This window comes from Saccoglossus kowalevskii, chromosome 16 (genome assembly GCF_978046115.1).
Source record: "Saccoglossus kowalevskii chromosome 16, keSacKowa6.1, whole genome shotgun sequence".
Classification (NCBI taxonomy): Eukaryota; Metazoa; Hemichordata; class Enteropneusta; family Harrimaniidae; genus Saccoglossus; species Saccoglossus kowalevskii.
This window is the reverse complement of record NC_140656.1, coordinates 32166241-32184607: the sequence shown is the minus strand read 5'-3', so window position 1 is coordinate 32184607 and position 18367 is coordinate 32166241. Positions and strand designations below refer to the sequence as shown.

General features: G+C 33.9%; 1 protein-coding gene across 1 annotated transcript in view; it reads right to left on the bottom strand.

Annotated features, from left to right (window-relative positions):
• Positions 1 to 18367, bottom strand: part of LOC100366953 (uncharacterized) — a 151938-nt gene that overhangs the window by 11969 nt on the left and 121602 nt on the right. The window contains exons 60-73 of the mRNA XM_085491379.1: positions 17727 to 18012; positions 17228 to 17357; positions 16309 to 16566; positions 15701 to 15904; positions 14099 to 14273; positions 11237 to 11394; positions 10399 to 10518; positions 8771 to 8978; positions 8315 to 8515; positions 5688 to 5851; positions 3034 to 3212; positions 2094 to 2223; positions 1312 to 1507; positions 458 to 633 (exon numbers count right to left, since the gene is read on the bottom strand). Of these exons, the coding sequence (XP_085347505.1) occupies positions 458 to 633; positions 1312 to 1507; positions 2094 to 2223; positions 3034 to 3212; positions 5688 to 5851; positions 8315 to 8515; positions 8771 to 8978; positions 10399 to 10518; positions 11237 to 11394; positions 14099 to 14273; positions 15701 to 15904; positions 16309 to 16566; positions 17228 to 17357; positions 17727 to 18012 (2585 nt within the window). The remainder of the gene's footprint in view (positions 1 to 457; positions 634 to 1311; positions 1508 to 2093; positions 2224 to 3033; positions 3213 to 5687; positions 5852 to 8314; positions 8516 to 8770; positions 8979 to 10398; positions 10519 to 11236; positions 11395 to 14098; positions 14274 to 15700; positions 15905 to 16308; positions 16567 to 17227; positions 17358 to 17726; positions 18013 to 18367) is intronic.

Sequence of the window (18367 nt, the reverse complement as noted above, 5' to 3'; positions counted from 1 at the left end):
TACGAGTTGATATGAATCTCAGGAGAATATCTTGGCATTCATGACCAAACCAAACTCACTTACATTATTCTAAATGATCTATGTACATTGTTTTTATATTTATTATTTTTATTTTATTTGAAGTATCTGACTATGAAAAATAAAATAATATTTGGAAGATATTCTTACAAATTAACATCGATATTAATATAAATATGATATTATTATTAATTATTAATATTATGCAAATTAGGTAATTATTATATTGAAATAAGACAATATTTGATACAGATAATTTGGTGCAAATATTGTTCGAAAATATTTACATTCCTTATAAATTCTATGATATTTCAAATGGAATAAACACTATCAACTTTAAGAAATTCATATCAACCAGTGTCACATAATAAAGAGGAGGAGATTCTTTCATATCTGGGGTCTGATTATCAAATTATGAATTATACAACCATTTTCTTACCTGACTACCTATGTCATATACTTCCCATCTTGCAGCTATAGTAGTATTACTACTCTGATATTCAGTGGGTTCTGAATCAGACCATGACATGTCAACATGGTATAAATCAGCAATAACTGGTGGAGTTACATCAATTATCACTCCATTGGAAGATGCAACAGCTGATCGTCCTGAACCTAAAGTTATAGAAATATTTATATACATACATGCTAGTGATATAGTCATTGTAAATAATAATTATCAAGAATTTTCATTTTATATTAATTGTACTTTATTAATTGAATACTTTATAGCATAACAAATAATTGAGTGACATTTGTAGATAAATTTGCAGTATTATATGATGTTATTGTTACTCATATGATGAGACAATGTACATGTACAGCATCAACCACACACAAAATCTTTCAACTTTAATTGGCATACATGTATTATTTATATAGATATACATATTTTCACTGGGAACAGTGTCTTACTGTCACACCTGACTTTTTGTCTATGTGTAAATAGCAAGTGTAAGTTCTCTTGGTATGAAGAGTGCATGCATATTACACAGAAACAATATTCTGTGAATGGAACCAGGCGGCAAGGCTGTGTATTTTCCTAACATAAGGGTATAATTGCAATTTAATATGACATTCTTACTTATGGCAGCCAGGACTAAGTGAACACAATCACAAGCTTTTTCTAAATTTTAAATATACTGGCCAGTGACTTTGCCATCCCTCATAAATCTGCAGCAAACTTCACCCAGCGTATGGGCTGATCACTTTTTTGTATTCGTTCACAGGTAGGATCTGCAGTTGGGTCTACTCATCACAGGATTATTGCAATCAATGACTAAGCAATCATACCTGTTACACCTTTGACAGTGAGATAATAAGGTACTGGTACTGTTTTATTTTGACCATCTTCTTCAATCATAACATCGGGGTTTAAATTCAAGTCTCCTAGCACTATATGATGGACACTAGTTGTACTGTCTGAACAGGAACTATCACAGTTATATAAATCACATGGCTTGACACATGGGATACATGGACTGGTCACCTGAATTAAATAGAAATAATAAAGGTATCAAGCTAAGTAGGGAAAAGATAAATTATCTTTGCTTTTTCTTGAGCAGAGTGAAAATAAATATGCACACTAAAGCATATGCTTTTTGGGAATAGCAAAATGTTACTACTTCTTGATAAAGTAGAAATAACATACCCAAACATGGATAAAACTGAAAGTCATGTCGAGGTATACAAGTTCATAAATTTGAACAAAATTAACAAAACTGAACAATAGAAGAAATACAGGATACATAGAAAATTACAAGAATTCTGAGGTAAACAACCCTGAGATGAAGCCATGAAAATAGCACTTGTGGCACCTGCCACATCAGTCAAATATCCTGCCATATATCATAGATCATCAGTGAACATTGTCATTGATGATTTGTTAAATGAGACTTGACCATGGTCAAAGAAAAATTAAATGTCTGGTGTCTCAGATTATGGTCAGATTTTCTCTTAGAAGAAAAAACTATCATTCGGTGTCCCTGACCACGGTCAAGACGATTATAGTTTATGGTTGATCAAATGTGGTCAACCATAGTCACCACTTCACCCAAGGAATCTTGCTTTCTTACTATTCTGAATGGTACAACATCATCTTGTAAGCGTTGAGAACCAATTCCTGCCATGAAACCCTCAATGGCATTCTCACCATTTCGAAAAGGATCACCATAGCGACACAGTGTTTCAACAAATGGTGGCAGTCTGAAAAAACAAACACAATGTGCATAAAATTCACTTTGAGTAAAACCTGTGAAATCAACTTCTGAATAATCTTATGTATTAAATGCAGGTTTATATGTTCTTGATAAGCTTTGAAAAATTATTATGTATAATTAAAAACATCTTGGGTTGTATTTATTACCAAAAAAATGTCCACTTTTGCATTAATTCCCTAGATAAATTTGCAATTCCTACGTGTATGGCACATATATATCAAGGAAGATAAATTGGTGGCAGCTACAAACTTCAACAGTTAAATGGCTCTAAATGACAGATATTTAGGGATGCAGGGAGAAGCAGTGAAAAAGAAATATTTAATGGAGAATGAATTACAGTTATAGTGCTAAATGGCACAATGTCACTGTACTTATTGTTATACAGTAATAAACACCCACTCCATCAACTCATCTCAAATTACTAAATGATGCAGTATTGTTGGTAGTTCTAATAAACACCCACTCCATCAACTCATCTCAAGTTACTAAATGATGCTGTATTGTTGGTAGTTCTAATAAACACCCACTCCATCAACTCATCTCAAGTTACTAAATGATGCTGTATTGTTGGTAGTTCTAATAAACACCCACTCCATCAACTCATCTCAAGTTACTAAATGATGCTGTATTGTTGGTAGTTCTAATAAACACCCACTCCATCAACTCATCTTAAGTTACTAAATGATGCTGTATTGTTGGTAGTTCTAATAAACACCCACTCCATCAACTCATCTCAAATTACTAAATGATGCTGTATTGTTGGTAGTTCTAATAAACACCCACTTTATCAACTCACCTTAGGTTCCTAAATGATGCTGTACTTGTAGGTGGATTGAAGAAATCTGTAATCTCAGGCACAAAATCTAATCTATTCCATACTGTCATGATAAGCTTTGCATTGTCACTCAGATGTGGGACACCAGACATAATAGCTGCTGCAACGTCATCAATGAAGAACTCAACTGTCCAGTCAGTCTATCAAATTAAATGACAATAAAACTCTGAACAAGCAGCCTCTCGGCTGAGATAGCTCCGCTGTTAGCAATGCACATTTCAATTAAAGAACAGAAGATATCATTAGAAAATGAACAAGATGCATTGTATCAATGCAATGGGACTTGCTGTTTTCAACAAGAATTCAAAAATATCATTTTTCAACATAAATGATTGTGGTTTTTAACAAGAAAAAAATATCACATGTAGTTCCTATATATGTAATATCAAAGCAATTGGACTTGCGGTTTTTAACAAGAAGTCAAAAATATCACTTTTTACCAAAAATGACAAAAATATTCACCAAAATTAGAGAATTGACGATATCATTACAAAATGAACAAATCTGAGAGTGGTCCACATGTAGTACCTATATATGTAATATCAAAGCAATTGGACTTCTGGTTTTTAACAAGAAGTCAAAAATATCACTTTTTACCAAAAATGACAAAAACATTCGCCAAAATTAGAGAATTAAAGATATCATTACAAAATGAACAAATCTGAGAGAGGTCCACATGTAGTACCTATATATGTAATATCAAAGCAATTAGACTTGCGGTTTTTAACAAGAAGTCGAAAATATCACTTTTTACCAAAAATTACAAAAATTTTCACGAAAATTAGAGAATTGAAGACATCATCACAAAATGAACAAATCTGAGAGAGGTCCACATGTAGTACCTATATATGTAATATCAAAGCAATCGGACTTATGGTTTTTAACAAGAAGTCGAAAATATCACTTTTTACCAAAAATGATAAAAATATTCACCAAAATTAGAAAATTAAAGATATCATTACAAAATGAACAATTCTGAGAGAGGTCCACATGTAGTACCTATATATGTAATATCAAAGCAATTGCACTTGCGATTTTTAACAAGAAGTCGAAAATATCACTTTTTACCAAAAATGACAAAAATATTCACCAAAATTAGAGAATTAAAGATATCATTACAAAATGAACAAATCTGAGAGAGGTCCACATGTAGTACCTATATATGTAATATCAAAGCAATTGCACTTGCGATTTTTAACAAGAAGTCGAAAATATCACTTTTTACCAAAAATGACAAAAATATTCACCAAAATTAGAGAATTAAAGATATCATTACAAAATGAACAAATCAGAGAGAGGTCCACATGTAGTACCTATATATGTAATATCAAAGCAATTGCACTTGCGGTTTTTAACAAGAAGTCGAAAATATCACTTTTTACCAAAAATGACAAAAATATTCACCAAAATTAGAGAATTAAAGATATTATTACAAAATGAACAAATCTGAGAGAGATCCACATGTAGTACCTATATATGTAATATCAAAGCAATTGCACATGCGGTTTTTAACAAGAAGTCGAAAATATCACTTTTTACCAAAAATGACAAAAATATTCACCAAAATTAGAGAATTGAAGATATCAACATGAAATGAACAAACCTAAGAGAGGTCTACCCAAGGTACATATACACCAAGTATCAAAGCATTCAGGCTTGTAGTTTTCAAGAAGTCGAAAAAGTAAAACATTGACACGGACGACGACGGACAATCACTCATATGATAAGCTCCGCTCTACAAAGTCGACAGCGGAGCTAAAAATGTAAATCATATGCATATGGTTCAAAATTAATAAGTGACCTAATAGTTAAAATACATGTAGCTCTGCTGAAATACATGTAGCATGTAGCAAAATACATGTAGCTCTGCTGAAATACATGTAGCATGTAGCAAAATACATGTAGCTCTGCTGAAATACATGTAGCATGTAGCAAAATACATGTAGCTCTGTTGAAATACATGTAGCATGTAGCAAAATACATGTAGCTCTGCTGAAATACATGTAGCTTGTAGCAAAATACATGTAGCTCTGCTGAAATACATGTAGCATGTAGCAAAATAATGTAGCTCTGCTGAAATACATGTAGCATGTAGCAAAATACATGTAGCTCTGCTGAAATACATGTAGCATGTAGCAAAATACATGTAGCTCTGCTGAAGAGTATCCTTCTCAAAACAAAGTAACAATTGAGTAACAAAGTAGTTTTCAAGAAGATGTCAAAAATAATGACATGGTACTCTATCTAGAAACAAATTGAAAATAAAAGGATAGCTGGTTCAAATTTAAACAATTCTATTAATTTTTTATAAACTCAAATAAAACAATATATTGGGATCTATACAAAAAAGATTCCAGACCTGTTCGTCAATATATTATTGTCAGTTTCAATAACTCTATAATGCTAATACAAGGGTGATATGTAAACCATGTCTACTTCAAACCCACTAAGGTACTGTCATTATATAGTTAGTTCCTGTATTACCCCAAAATGAAGCATGAGGTGCAGCATTGATTTGCTGTTGGTAATCTCTTAACAAGAATTTATACATTTGGTTTTAATAGGCAGATATAGGTGATGGTTATGTGATGACTACATTAAATTGCCATAGTTACCTTGTCACCAACATCATCCATGGTAAGCACCAAGCAGTATGTGTGCCAGGCTTGTGATGGGTCAAATGAAAGTTCAATAATCTCATGTTTGGGTTCATATGTGTCATTTACATAGCGACTCCAGACCACGGCAAAATGTTTAATCTCGCCATTTACACTGACCCCTGCAATGAGAGGAATCTCTATTATTATTATTATTGCCACAGAAATGGAAATGTGAACAAAATGTGGTGGCATATGATACCTAGAGAAGAACATGACAAATTTTGTTTAGGGAAACATGTTGATGGTTGATGGAGCAATAAACCAGACAGACATCAACTACAGACCCGCCAGAAAGTATTTACGCACCACACTACAGGCAGCTACTACCTACGATATCATACAATAAAATAAACTCAATAACGGTTTGAATAAATATATTTATATATCTAATAAAATATGCGTTTTTACACACAATAAAAACAACAAAATTGTCCTTGTCATGCAGGATTGAATAAAAACGGCAGTCTGAACGAAACAGTGAAAAAACGTTCGAATTCTCTATGGAGAATACCGTGTAAACGCAAGCTCATGAATATTCATGAAGACATAGAACGTGGCGATTGTCAATAATGCGTGTGTCCACCTCTTCGCTGGATGACTTCTCTGAGCCGTTTTGGCATGGTATCGACGAGTTTCCGACACATGTTCACTTGGAACTGTCCCCAAGCTTCCATTATACTCACGTATAAATCCTCGATGTTAGCAACTGGTCGGGAATGCACCTCTAAATCGATCAACTCCCAGAGGTTCTCAATGGGATTCAAATCTGGAGACTGTGCAGGCCAATTCAAAGTGGTAAAGTTGTCGAAAAAATATCCGTACTCTTGTGGATTATTTAGAAAATCCCTCACTGCCAATGCTGTGTGAACGGGGGCATTATCCTGTTGGAAATGAAAATTGGGTCCAACGAGTCTTAGTGCCGACGGTATCATTTCGTTTTGCAGGATATCCAAATATTTCCATCGGTTCATGGTCGTCGGTACACGGACCAGCGACCCTAAGCCGGTAGCCGAAAAACATCCCCACACCATGACGCTACCACCACCAAATTTTATTGTAGGTTTAATGCATTTCAGCTCGTACTCTTCACCTGGTCTCTGACGTACAAATAATCTTCCACGGCTACGAAACACCGTAAACTTTGATTCGTCCGACCAGATAACTTGAGCCCACTGCGCCGGAGTCCAGTCGATGTGTTGTCTGGCAAATTGCAACCGCGCTGCGATGTGTCGAGGTTGTAGTTTAGGTTTCTTTTTTGCAACACAGCCGCGAAGATTAACATCCTTATATAGTCTTGATTTTATAGTGCTCAAACTCAATCTTTTCCCAGTGAGTTGATTAAAATTGGCACGCAAATCACGGGCGGTGTGAAACCGATTCGCTAAACTAGACCTGATGAGTAGCCGGTCTTCGCGTTGCGTTGTACGCCTTGGTCGACCTGATCGACGACAATTGCCCATACTACCCCGCAGACAAAGTTTTCGCAGGTTGAAACGTATGGAGCCTTCAGAAATTCCCAGTCTTCTTGCAATTTCCCTATTAGACACTCCTTCTGTATACAGTGCTTCAATGTTCCCTTTAGTAAATTCTGACAATTCCCTAACTTTCAGCATGGCTCAATGTTTGTAAATAAAAATTACGTATCTGACACTATGACCTCGATAGGAATATTCATGAACTACAACTGACAGGTATTCCCGCCCAGAAGCGCGTGTTGAAATAATTTCAGCTTCTCAATTGGTTCAAATTTGCATGAGAAAGGACACGACTATCGCACATGTTTTATGGCCCAAAGTTTTAATGATATGCAAATGAGCGCGCTCCCATAGAGTTAACCATGGCGATTTTCGCTCACTGAAAAAACGTCTACATACAAAAAAACTAAACACAAATCAACCATTTTATTTTGACTAAAATGCACTAGTTCTTCTTAAATTTAGTATATTTTAAAGTCAACACATCATGTTACCCGGAATTGTTATTTTTAGTTACGAAAACGATCAAATGACAGGTGCGTAAATACTTTCTGGCGGGTCTGTATATTACAAGGCATGTCCGAATCAAAGAAACCTTTGAAAAAACTTCTATTTGCTGAGGATATTTGAGGCATATAACAATTTTGGTTTAGCCTTTTAAACTAGAAGCTCGGTGACTAATATAGCTCTGCTCGATGAGATACACAATGTATGAACAGTCTAATTCATTAACGAAGTTTATAGAACTAACCTAAAACTCTAGAAATATTAAAACAGATTAGTCTGCAGTGTGTGGTTTTTCCAAAAGTATCTACATGTCATTGTCTGATAGCAAAGTTTTGTATTAGTTCTCTCCATGAACCATAGATGTGGGTCCATAGCTCTACTAGTATTGGTCATTATTCTTTGTAATGGTATTTTAGTCATTTCTGATACATTTGATGTCATTAAATTTGTTACTTTCAGATATTACGATTTTTATTGAATCAGAGGAGTTATGGTTTCTCCCATAGACTTGCATAACACAAACATGCAACGCCAAATATCGCAAATCACAGCTAAATGAACTAATGTGTTATATGTACATGTAAGTCTATTCATATCTACCTGAATGTAGCTGGAGTCCTATCGCTGTCTGGGCATTGTTCTTGATACTTTCATCTCTGGTGTATGTTTTGCCAGGAAGCACATCTTCTATGACTTGCCATGGATTGGATGTTACTGTTGATGCATCAGTAGACATGACAACTGGTGTTGTTCTATCGATGATTTGTTTGAAGTATGCCGTGCAATTACACTCGCAAATATCTGGAAAATAAAAGGCTCAAATAATGATATTTGAATTCTAGTGTACATGTGGTTTTGAAAAGCTTCATGATATGATATGCCACATCCCCTTTTTATAACAGTTACTACATATTAGAGATGTGACTGTCCTGGGTTGAATTGCTACGAATACTCTCATCAAATAAATCTGTTGAACCTGACAGTTGGTCTGATGTTTCAATAATAGCAAATAGTCATTTGATGTGCTATATTCCTATTTTATAAGAGCATACATACTTTGAGAAGATGTAACTGTTTCCTGGGTTGAATTCTCTGTCATATTATCATTTTCACAACATGTACAATCTTTATTTTCAATCACACTATCTTGCCAACTCTTCTCTCCCAACGGTGCATTGAAATCGCCGACAACACCAGATGGACCATCCCAGAATATAAAACTGGATACGGCATGGGTCTCACCACCAGCTGCCAATATGTCAACCTGTAAATATGTGTTTTAAAAAGCAAAATAAAACACAAATTTCAAGATATGAATATATGTACCTTTGCACTCAAATAAAGTTACAATCCATGGTAAATGTACAGGTATATCAAGAAGCTAAACTGCCTCCTTAAACCCTTACCTCTTTGATTGATAGAAAGAAATGAATTGGAAGGCATTTTAAGGGTGCAGGTGTATTATCCAGATTATTTGAATGGGCAAAACATCATATTATGTCATATGGTAAAAATAAATGTAAATTGAACAAAGTCATACTAAGATATAAATGTACTTTTAACCATACTGAAATACATACAAGCATATTACAATTTATATAAGGATACATTTTATTGAACAAGTAATGATTTATTAAATAAAAACAAAAATATTTTTTTTACATGTATTTTCATGTTTGTTTTTAATTTTATCAAGCAGTTCTTAAATTTTGCAATTTGATGACCTAAATGTCATGTATGGTTGTGCAGCATTAAAACCCTTATAAGGTATAAAATAGAAAAAGCAAAAATTAATAATAAAAAAAAAGTTTATATGTGTTTTAATTTTCGAAAAGCAGTCATCACAATTTTGATCACAATTTTTATGTCCAAATTGGCCACCAGTCGGCCATTTTTTGTTCCGATCACCAAATAAAACGAATGCATCTGTAAGCATGATGTATTGTTTTTGTGTAAATTTTGAATGAGGTCGAACAATAAGTGTCTGAGATATGACTCCGCATGGATAGAGGGTTGAATGGACGGACAGACTGTTTTCAGACTAATAACATGATACTGATCAGGAGAGGGAACGATATTTTATTGAGTCCAGAGTCAGGTAATCAGTTTTTTGGTTTAGCTTGTAACTGACATTTTTTTTTCTACATAATTATGTATTTTTTATTTGATTACTCTTACATTTATGTTGTGATATTTTGCTTAAATTAAATCATGAGAGTTCATTCATGTGAAACAATGTGTAACACCAGTATATTACTTATTGTACAGAGAGAACTGAGTGAAATTAAAAATGATTGGCTGTCCAGAATTACTTGTACAAAGACAAACGTGCAGCATGCACTGTTTCCATAGAGATTACTACTAGTTGTACAGAGAGAAACAGCCAGTTGCATCATTTACCATAAAATCTATTTTATAAACCGCATCCCTAATTGTTCTTTTTGAACAATTGAGAACCAAAAATTCACTATTTCTCATATGTGTAGATGCTCTAATAGAAGCCGCATCCCCTCTGTTGCATTGTACCCTTTTAATAGAAGCCGCGGCTTTTAAAACAGATTTTACAATACTGATACAATTGCACAGGAAAAACAGGGATGACAACACCAACAACGAGACAGACATTTTCCCTTCACATACATGGAACTTCATTAACAGGCTAAAAACTGCAACAAACCCTGTACCTGATATTTTCCTCCTCCATGAACATCCGAGTTGGCATAAGATACAGCAGCTGACTTCATTTCTTCGTTATTAACATCCCTTGTCATGGTGATTGACAAACCATTATCGGCATATGACACCTAAAAATAATAAAAAGGCTTTAATAACCACCCCATGTTAACAATTCGACCAAGCTTTTTTCTCACTCAAATTAGAGTAAATATTTCACAATCTTAATTTTGTACCGAACAGACAAAATGTAACATTGCTTCTATTTTTTATTAAAAAAATTTGTGGAAAAGAGCAGACTATAAATGGAACTATTTTGTGGATGGTGACTAAAGTTGACTTTGTTACTCAGAGGATCAAATATTCACTTGGTGATTTATTTATTTCATTACTGAAAATGGTAAACAAGCAGCTTCTTGACTGAGATATCTCCGCTCTTAGCAATGCACATTTCAATTAGTGAATTAAAGATATCATTAGAAAATTAACAAATATGAGAGAGGTCCGCCTGTAGTACCTGATTTTATACACCGAGAATCAAAGCAATCAGACTTGTAGTTTTCAAGAATAAGTCAAAAATGTAAAAAGTTGATGCGGACACTGGACAACAAAAGAAGATGATGAACAATCACTCATATGATAAGCTTCGCTCAACAAAGTCAACAGTAGAGCTAAAAATTACTGTTATGATAACCTAATACTAATATCAACAACAAAGATGACATGAATGAGACATTTAAAGTTGTAAATGATTTATAGTTCCAGAAAATTACAATTTCTTTCTTTTTGTCAATCAGAGTTGGTCATTTTTGTATGCAGGTCACCAGTCAAAAAGAAGGACAAACATACCTGATTATTAGTGAACACAATTCTCTGCTCTGCATTTAGCGACCAAATACCTCTATCGATGACAGTTAACCAATCAGTACCAGATGGTGGATTGTCCAATGAGAAGTCTCTTGTGGGGCATGCTGGGATATCAGGGTTAGGGAGATGAAGAAAAACACCTGTAACGAAAACAATATAAATATATATATTAGCATGCAAATAAGTTTTATAGAATTTAACTGTCAACTTTGGGTAAATCTACTTGGTCCTACAGGATTCTATTAATAGAATTTAACTGTCTACTTTGGGTAAATCTACTTGACCCTACAGGATTCTATTAATAGAATTTAACTGTCAACTTTGGGTAAATCTACTTGGTCCTACAGGATTCTATTAATAGAATTTAACTGTCAACTTTGGGTAAATCTACTTGGCCCTACAGGATTCTATTAATAGAATTTAACTGTCAACTTTGGGTAAATCTACTTGGTCCTACAGGATTCTATTAATAGAATTTAACTGTCAACTTTGGGTAAATCTACTTGGCCCTACAGGATTCTATTAATAGAATTTAACTGTCAACTTTGGGTAAATCTACTTGGTCCTACAGGATTCTATTAATAGAATTTAACTGTCAACTTTGGGTAAATCTACTTGGCCCAACTGGATTTTATTAATAGAATTTAACTGTCAACTTTGGGTAAATCTACTTGACCCTACAGGATTTTATTAATAGAATTTAACTGTCTACTTTGGGGAAATCTACTTGGCCCTACAGGATTCTATTAATAGAATTTAACTGTCAACTTTGGGTAAATCTACTTGGTCCTACAGGATTCTATTAATAGAATTTAACTGTCTACTTTGGGGAAATCTACTTGGCCCTACAGGATTCTATTAATAGAATTTAACTGTCAACTTTGGGTAAATCTACTTGGTCCTACACGATTCTATTAATAGAATTTAACTGTCTACTTTGGGGAAATCTACTTGGCCCTACAGGATTCTATTAATAGAATTTAACTGTCTACTTTGGGTAAATCTACTTGGCCCTACAGGATTCTATTAATAGAATTTAACTGTCAACTTTGGGTAAATCTACTTGGCCCAACTGCATTCTATTAATAGAATTTAACTGTCAACTTTGGGTAAATCTACTTGACCCTACAGGATTTTATTAATAGAATTTAACTGTCAACTTTGGGTAAATCTACTTGGCCCTACAGGATTCTATTAATAGAATTTAACTGTCTACTTTGGGGAAATCTACTTGGCCCTACAGGATTCTATTAATAGAATTTAACTGTCTACTTTGGGTAAATCTACTTGGCCCTACAGGATTCTATTGATAGAATTTAACTGTCTACTTTGGGTAAATCTACTTGGCCCAACTGCATTCTATTAATAGAATTTAACTGTCAACTTTGGGTAAATCTACTTGGCCCAACTGGATTTTATTAATAGAATTTAACTGTCAACTTTGGGTAAATCTACTTGACCCTACAGGATTTTATTAATAGAATTTAACTGTCTACTTTGGGGAAATCTACTTGGCCCTACAGGATTCTATTAATAGAATTTAACTGTCAACTTTGGGTAAATCTACTTGGTCCTACAGGATTCTATTAATAGAATTTAACTGTCTACTTTGGGGAAATCTACTTGGCCCTACAGGATTCTATTAATAGAATTTAACTGTCAACTTTGGGTAAATCTACTTGGTCCTACACGATTCTATTAATAGAATTTAACTGTCTACTTTGGGGAAATCTACTTGGCCCTACAGGATTCTATTAATAGAATTTAACTGTCTACTTTGGGTAAATCTACTTGGCCCTACAGGATTCTATTAATAGAATTTAACTGTCAACTTTGGGTAAATCTACTTGGCCCAACTGCATTCTATTAATAGAATTTAACTGTCAACTTTGGGTAAATCTACTTGACCCTACAGGATTTTATTAATAGAATTTAACTGTCAACTTTGGGTAAATCTACTTGGCCCTACAGGATTCTATTAATAGAATTTAACTGTCTACTTTGGGGAAATCTACTTGGCCCTACAGGATTCTATTAATAGAATTTAACTGTCTACTTTGGGTAAATCTACTTGGCCCTACAGGATTCTATTGATAGAATTTAACTGTCTACTTTGGGTAAATCTACTTGGCCGTACAGGATTCTATTAATAGAATTTAACTGTCAACTTTGGGTAAATCTACTTGGCCCTACAGGATTCTATTAATATAATTTAACTGTCTACTTTGGGTAAAGCTACTTGGGCCTACTAGATTCTATTAATAGAATTTAACTGTCTACTTTAGGTAAATCTACTTGTCTCTACAGGATTCTATTAATAGAATTTAACTGTCTACTTTAGGTAAATCTACTTGTCTCTACAGGATTCTGTTTTATAGAATTTAACTGTCAACTTTGGGTAAATCTACTTGGCCCTACAGGATTCAGTTTTATAGAATTTAACTGTCTACTTTGGGTAAATCTCTGTGCTTTCTTTTTATCGATTACTTTTCTAGACCAAATTCAGTACACTTAATTTTTGGTTGATGCTTAATTTAAACAAGATGTATATGAACATCCTGGAATCCAAGTACACACATATTACTAAACCTTGTCAAATATGTGAAAGAATTATACAAATTTCTACAAAACTGTCCATTTTTGATTAAGAATTACCTGTTATTTACAAAAAAAATAAATATTCAAAACAAAAATATAGACTACAGGTATTCAAGCTTGTGACTAATCTTGTAATTCAATATAGTTGAATACATAAATCATACATGTGTGTGACAGTAAATGGCTGACATAAGAGTGAATGTAACAGGAAAGGATAATAATCATAGATACAAGTGTGAGACTCACCTTCCATGTGATTGGTTGAACTTTGATACATTCTATCCACTTTGTAGTTATCGCCATCTTTGACCACTCCACTGATGGGGTCAACGACATCTAGTAATATTGGTGGTGATATTGTAATCACTGATAGATCAGCATTATTAGTTGCTCTTAAATGTACAAAATATGGACGACTTGGCTGTGGAAAATAAACATTACAATGTTACATAAATAAAATTTTGTTTTGTAAGTACAATGTAACTATTCAGATGATGATCATATGTAAAATGCGGTGGTCATTACGCAGGACGTGTTTGAATTTCATGTAAACAAACAAGGTACTGTACATGTACGTGTATTGTATATGTTGCTATCAGTCCAATATCAAATAGGACACTGCACAATGACCTCTGGCTTTTTAATGCATTGCTGAAAGTGGCTATGGATAGCCAAAATTAATAGTAAAACAAGTCATTGTCAATGACACGTCCCCGTTCCGTTCATATTTGAGTGACATATACATTCAAAGCAGATCATGACCGAAATGCACCTGCATATGTACAACACATTGTGCTAAATCTGAACAAAATCCATCCATGCATAACTGAGATACGGGTCCGGAATGGTGAAAATGTGCGATTTCAATGCATTTTCGGCCTTAAAATGGCCATCATTCCGCTATTGTTAAGCAGATCATGAAACAAATGCACATACATATTTGTGACATGATGTACCTTGTGTGTGTGAAGTTTGAACTCGATCAATCCAAGCATGTCTCAGATACGGATCCAGAACTGAATTCTTTAAAACAAAATGGCCGCCAGTCGGCCATTTCGAACTTGATCCGAAAAAAAAAAATGACGTGCATCAAGGTCCTATTATGTTTAATGTATGTACCAAATTTGAATGAAATCCGTCCATGCATAACTGAGATCCGGGTCCGAAATGGTGAAAATGTGCGATTTCAATGCATTTTCGGCCTTAAAGCGGCCGCCATTTGGCTATCGTTAATGAGATCATGAAACAAATGCACATACATATTTGTGACATGATGTACCTTGTGTGTGTGAAGTTTGAACTCGATCAATCCAAGCATGTCTCAGATACGGATCCAGAACTGAATTCTTTGAAACAAAATGGCCGCCAGTCGGCCATTTCGAACCCGATCCAAAAAAAAAGAAGACGTGCATCAAGGTCCTATTATGTTTAATGTATGTACCAAATTTGAACAAAATCCGTCCATGCATAACTGAGATCCGGGTCCGGAATGGTGAAAATGTGCGATTTTGATGCATTTTCGGCCTTAAAATGACCGCTATTCGGCTATCGTTAATCGGATCATGAAAAAAATGCATGTGCATATGTCCCATATAATGTGTGATGTATGAGTGAAGTTTGAACTTCATCGGTCCATGCATGTTCGAGATACAGGTGATCACGGACGGACGGGCGGACGGACGGACGCACACAGGGCAAAACATAAGTCCTCGTTTTCGGACTGCGTCCGAACGGGGACTAAAAAAGTGTTTGTACACAATATGTTAAAGTACAGCAGTCTGATGTAAAATTCATTGTTTACTTTAAATTTGATCAACAATCAGCATCCTTTAAAAATGTATATTTTACCTGGAGTTGTAAATCAAGAAAGGTATAGTCAGTATCATTGGGTAATACTTTTATATAGTCCTTTACTTTAATCAAATCACCACTATCTTGACAAGACTGGCCTTCATACAATGCTAATTCATAATGTTGTATACCACTAATGTCGTCATAGTAACCACTCCAAGTCACATCAAGTTGTTCAGGTTGCTTTGTGTACATTACATCCTGTAATAAAATACATAATATTGAAATATCACAATCATTTTGCCTGCATTTGATGCCATGTTTTCTGTGCAAGTGTAGCATTTATTGAAATAATAGTTCACCAGAAGGACCATAATATATGTACTATCTGGTGAACATAACACATCTTCAGCTTGATTATCATTGAAAAACCTAATTATTGTCAATATATGTTTTGAGACATCTGTAAAATATAATGACAAATATTCAGACAAATATAATGATCATATTAAATCTTAGTTTAATAAATATAATTAGCATTTTTTCTGTCAATAAACAAAGTTGGACGTTTATTGGCTTTAGCTATAAATTATATTTTACAATAATTGCATAATATTTGAAAAAAAAAACAAAAAAAGCATTTTTTTAAATTTCAACCAACTCACTTCATTCTGAAATGCACCTATCTGTAACCTCCCTTCAACTGGTGGAGTGGTATCTATAGTAATAATGTCTGTCACTAAGGAACACTGTGCAGACTCATCTGTTGCTATGACAACCACCGTATATGTCTGACCCTCCTCAAATTCCAGGTCATCAGGGCTCACCATTGTATCTTTACCAGTGTTTGTTAAGGAATGCATATCAAATAGGTGAGAATATTCTGGATTGCTAAGAAGTTCACCTTCCTCGTTGAAATTTTGCTGAAAAATTATAAATCAAGCAAAAATGTTTTTAATAAATGGAACAATCCTAGCTTTCTATTCAATCTGACACAATTTATAGAACAAGGTCTGCAGTGTGTTTTAATAATGATATTGTTATGTTAAATTGTATGTGTTTTGTTCAAAATGGTGGTGATCATAGGAAATTACATACATGCTAGCTAATAACCTCCGTCTGTGATACTTGAATTGACAGAAATATTGACTAAAATTAGAGAATAGACGGTATCATCAAAAGTATCACTTTTTGCAAAGAAATAACAAAGTATTCATCAAAATTACAGATTTGAAAATATCATCAAAAAATGAACAAATCTAACTAAAGTCCACCTTGATATATGAAATATCAAAGCAATCAGGCTTGTCATTTTCAAGAAGAAGTATATATAAATAGCACTTTCTACCACAAATAACAATATTTACAAATATAAACAATATAAACAAATCTGATGGTACAGATATACAAAGTATCAAAGCAAGTGGACTTGCCGTTTTAAAGAAGAAGAAGTAAAGTTGACGTCAACAGATGACATATCTGCCAGCTCCATATCTGCCAAATTAATTAATATTTTTTTCTCTTCAAGAATATTAGTTAAAAACTAACTAAAAATAATAAGGAAATGAAGTTCAATGTACTTACCAATTGTGTACAAGTGAGTTCGTCAATATTGTTGTCCACAGTTCCTATTCCCCATTGGTAAAACATTATTGGCATAGTAAATTCAAAGCCACCCCACGCTATTGTCATTGTTGTCTTCGACGGAATGTATCTAGTAGAAAGAGACGATAACTCACATAAATTGCATCCAAAATCTGATACTATTGAGAGAGTCATTATTATTTAAAACCATATTTATGTATTTATTTTTTTTAGCAGTAAAGTCCATTTCATGTCATTCTAATGTATTAATCTGATAGTGCTAATGTCCAAAAACGCTATTTGGTGGTCCTATGCAGTGGAGGAAACAAATATATGCACACCTACTTCACACATGGATAACACAACCACATTTTAGAAAATTTCCCAGACACAAATTGCCAACGATGATGACGGCAATATGACAGACATGGAAAACAACTATACCTCACAACTTTCATAGCCAACACTGATAAGGAAATAATTAGTACATGACCCTAACCTTGATACTCTGACCTCACCCAGTGACACCGCTTTACCACCATATCCTACTTGAATACCATTAGATGTAACTTCTTTCATTGCAGTAGACACACTGTATGCCCTCACAGTAATGTAGTAAGTTACTGACTTGGGTACCAAATGTAGATCAGTGAATGTGTGTGTTTTATTGAGACCAACATGAATAAATGGATGGATATTGGTCCTCGTTGTTGGGTATCTACGATCGGTTCCCGCTGCTACTTCATAGTGTTCTATCATCTGGTGTTGTTGGCCACGAATCTCTCCTGCAAAGCAATAAATTAATATGTAAATACAGCTCTATAACAAATACCTGAGACTTGCATGTCATACATATTGTTTACAAAGCAATGTTCTGATTTCCATGTAGTTAGAATTTTGTTCAGTACTGCAAGTTTTAAGATTATACTTATGTGTGTTCTAGTTTTCAAGCTAGATCAAAAACTTGTAAACACAGCAACAGAATTTAGAATTTGCTGTGATCCATGCTTTTATGACTTGTACAGCCGAATTTCACAGTTTTTATAATCATGTTGAAATCTTTCAAATGTGAACTTATAATGATAACACTTTATTTTATAGTTTCAATCATACAAAATGTATATGATAATCATAGTGTAG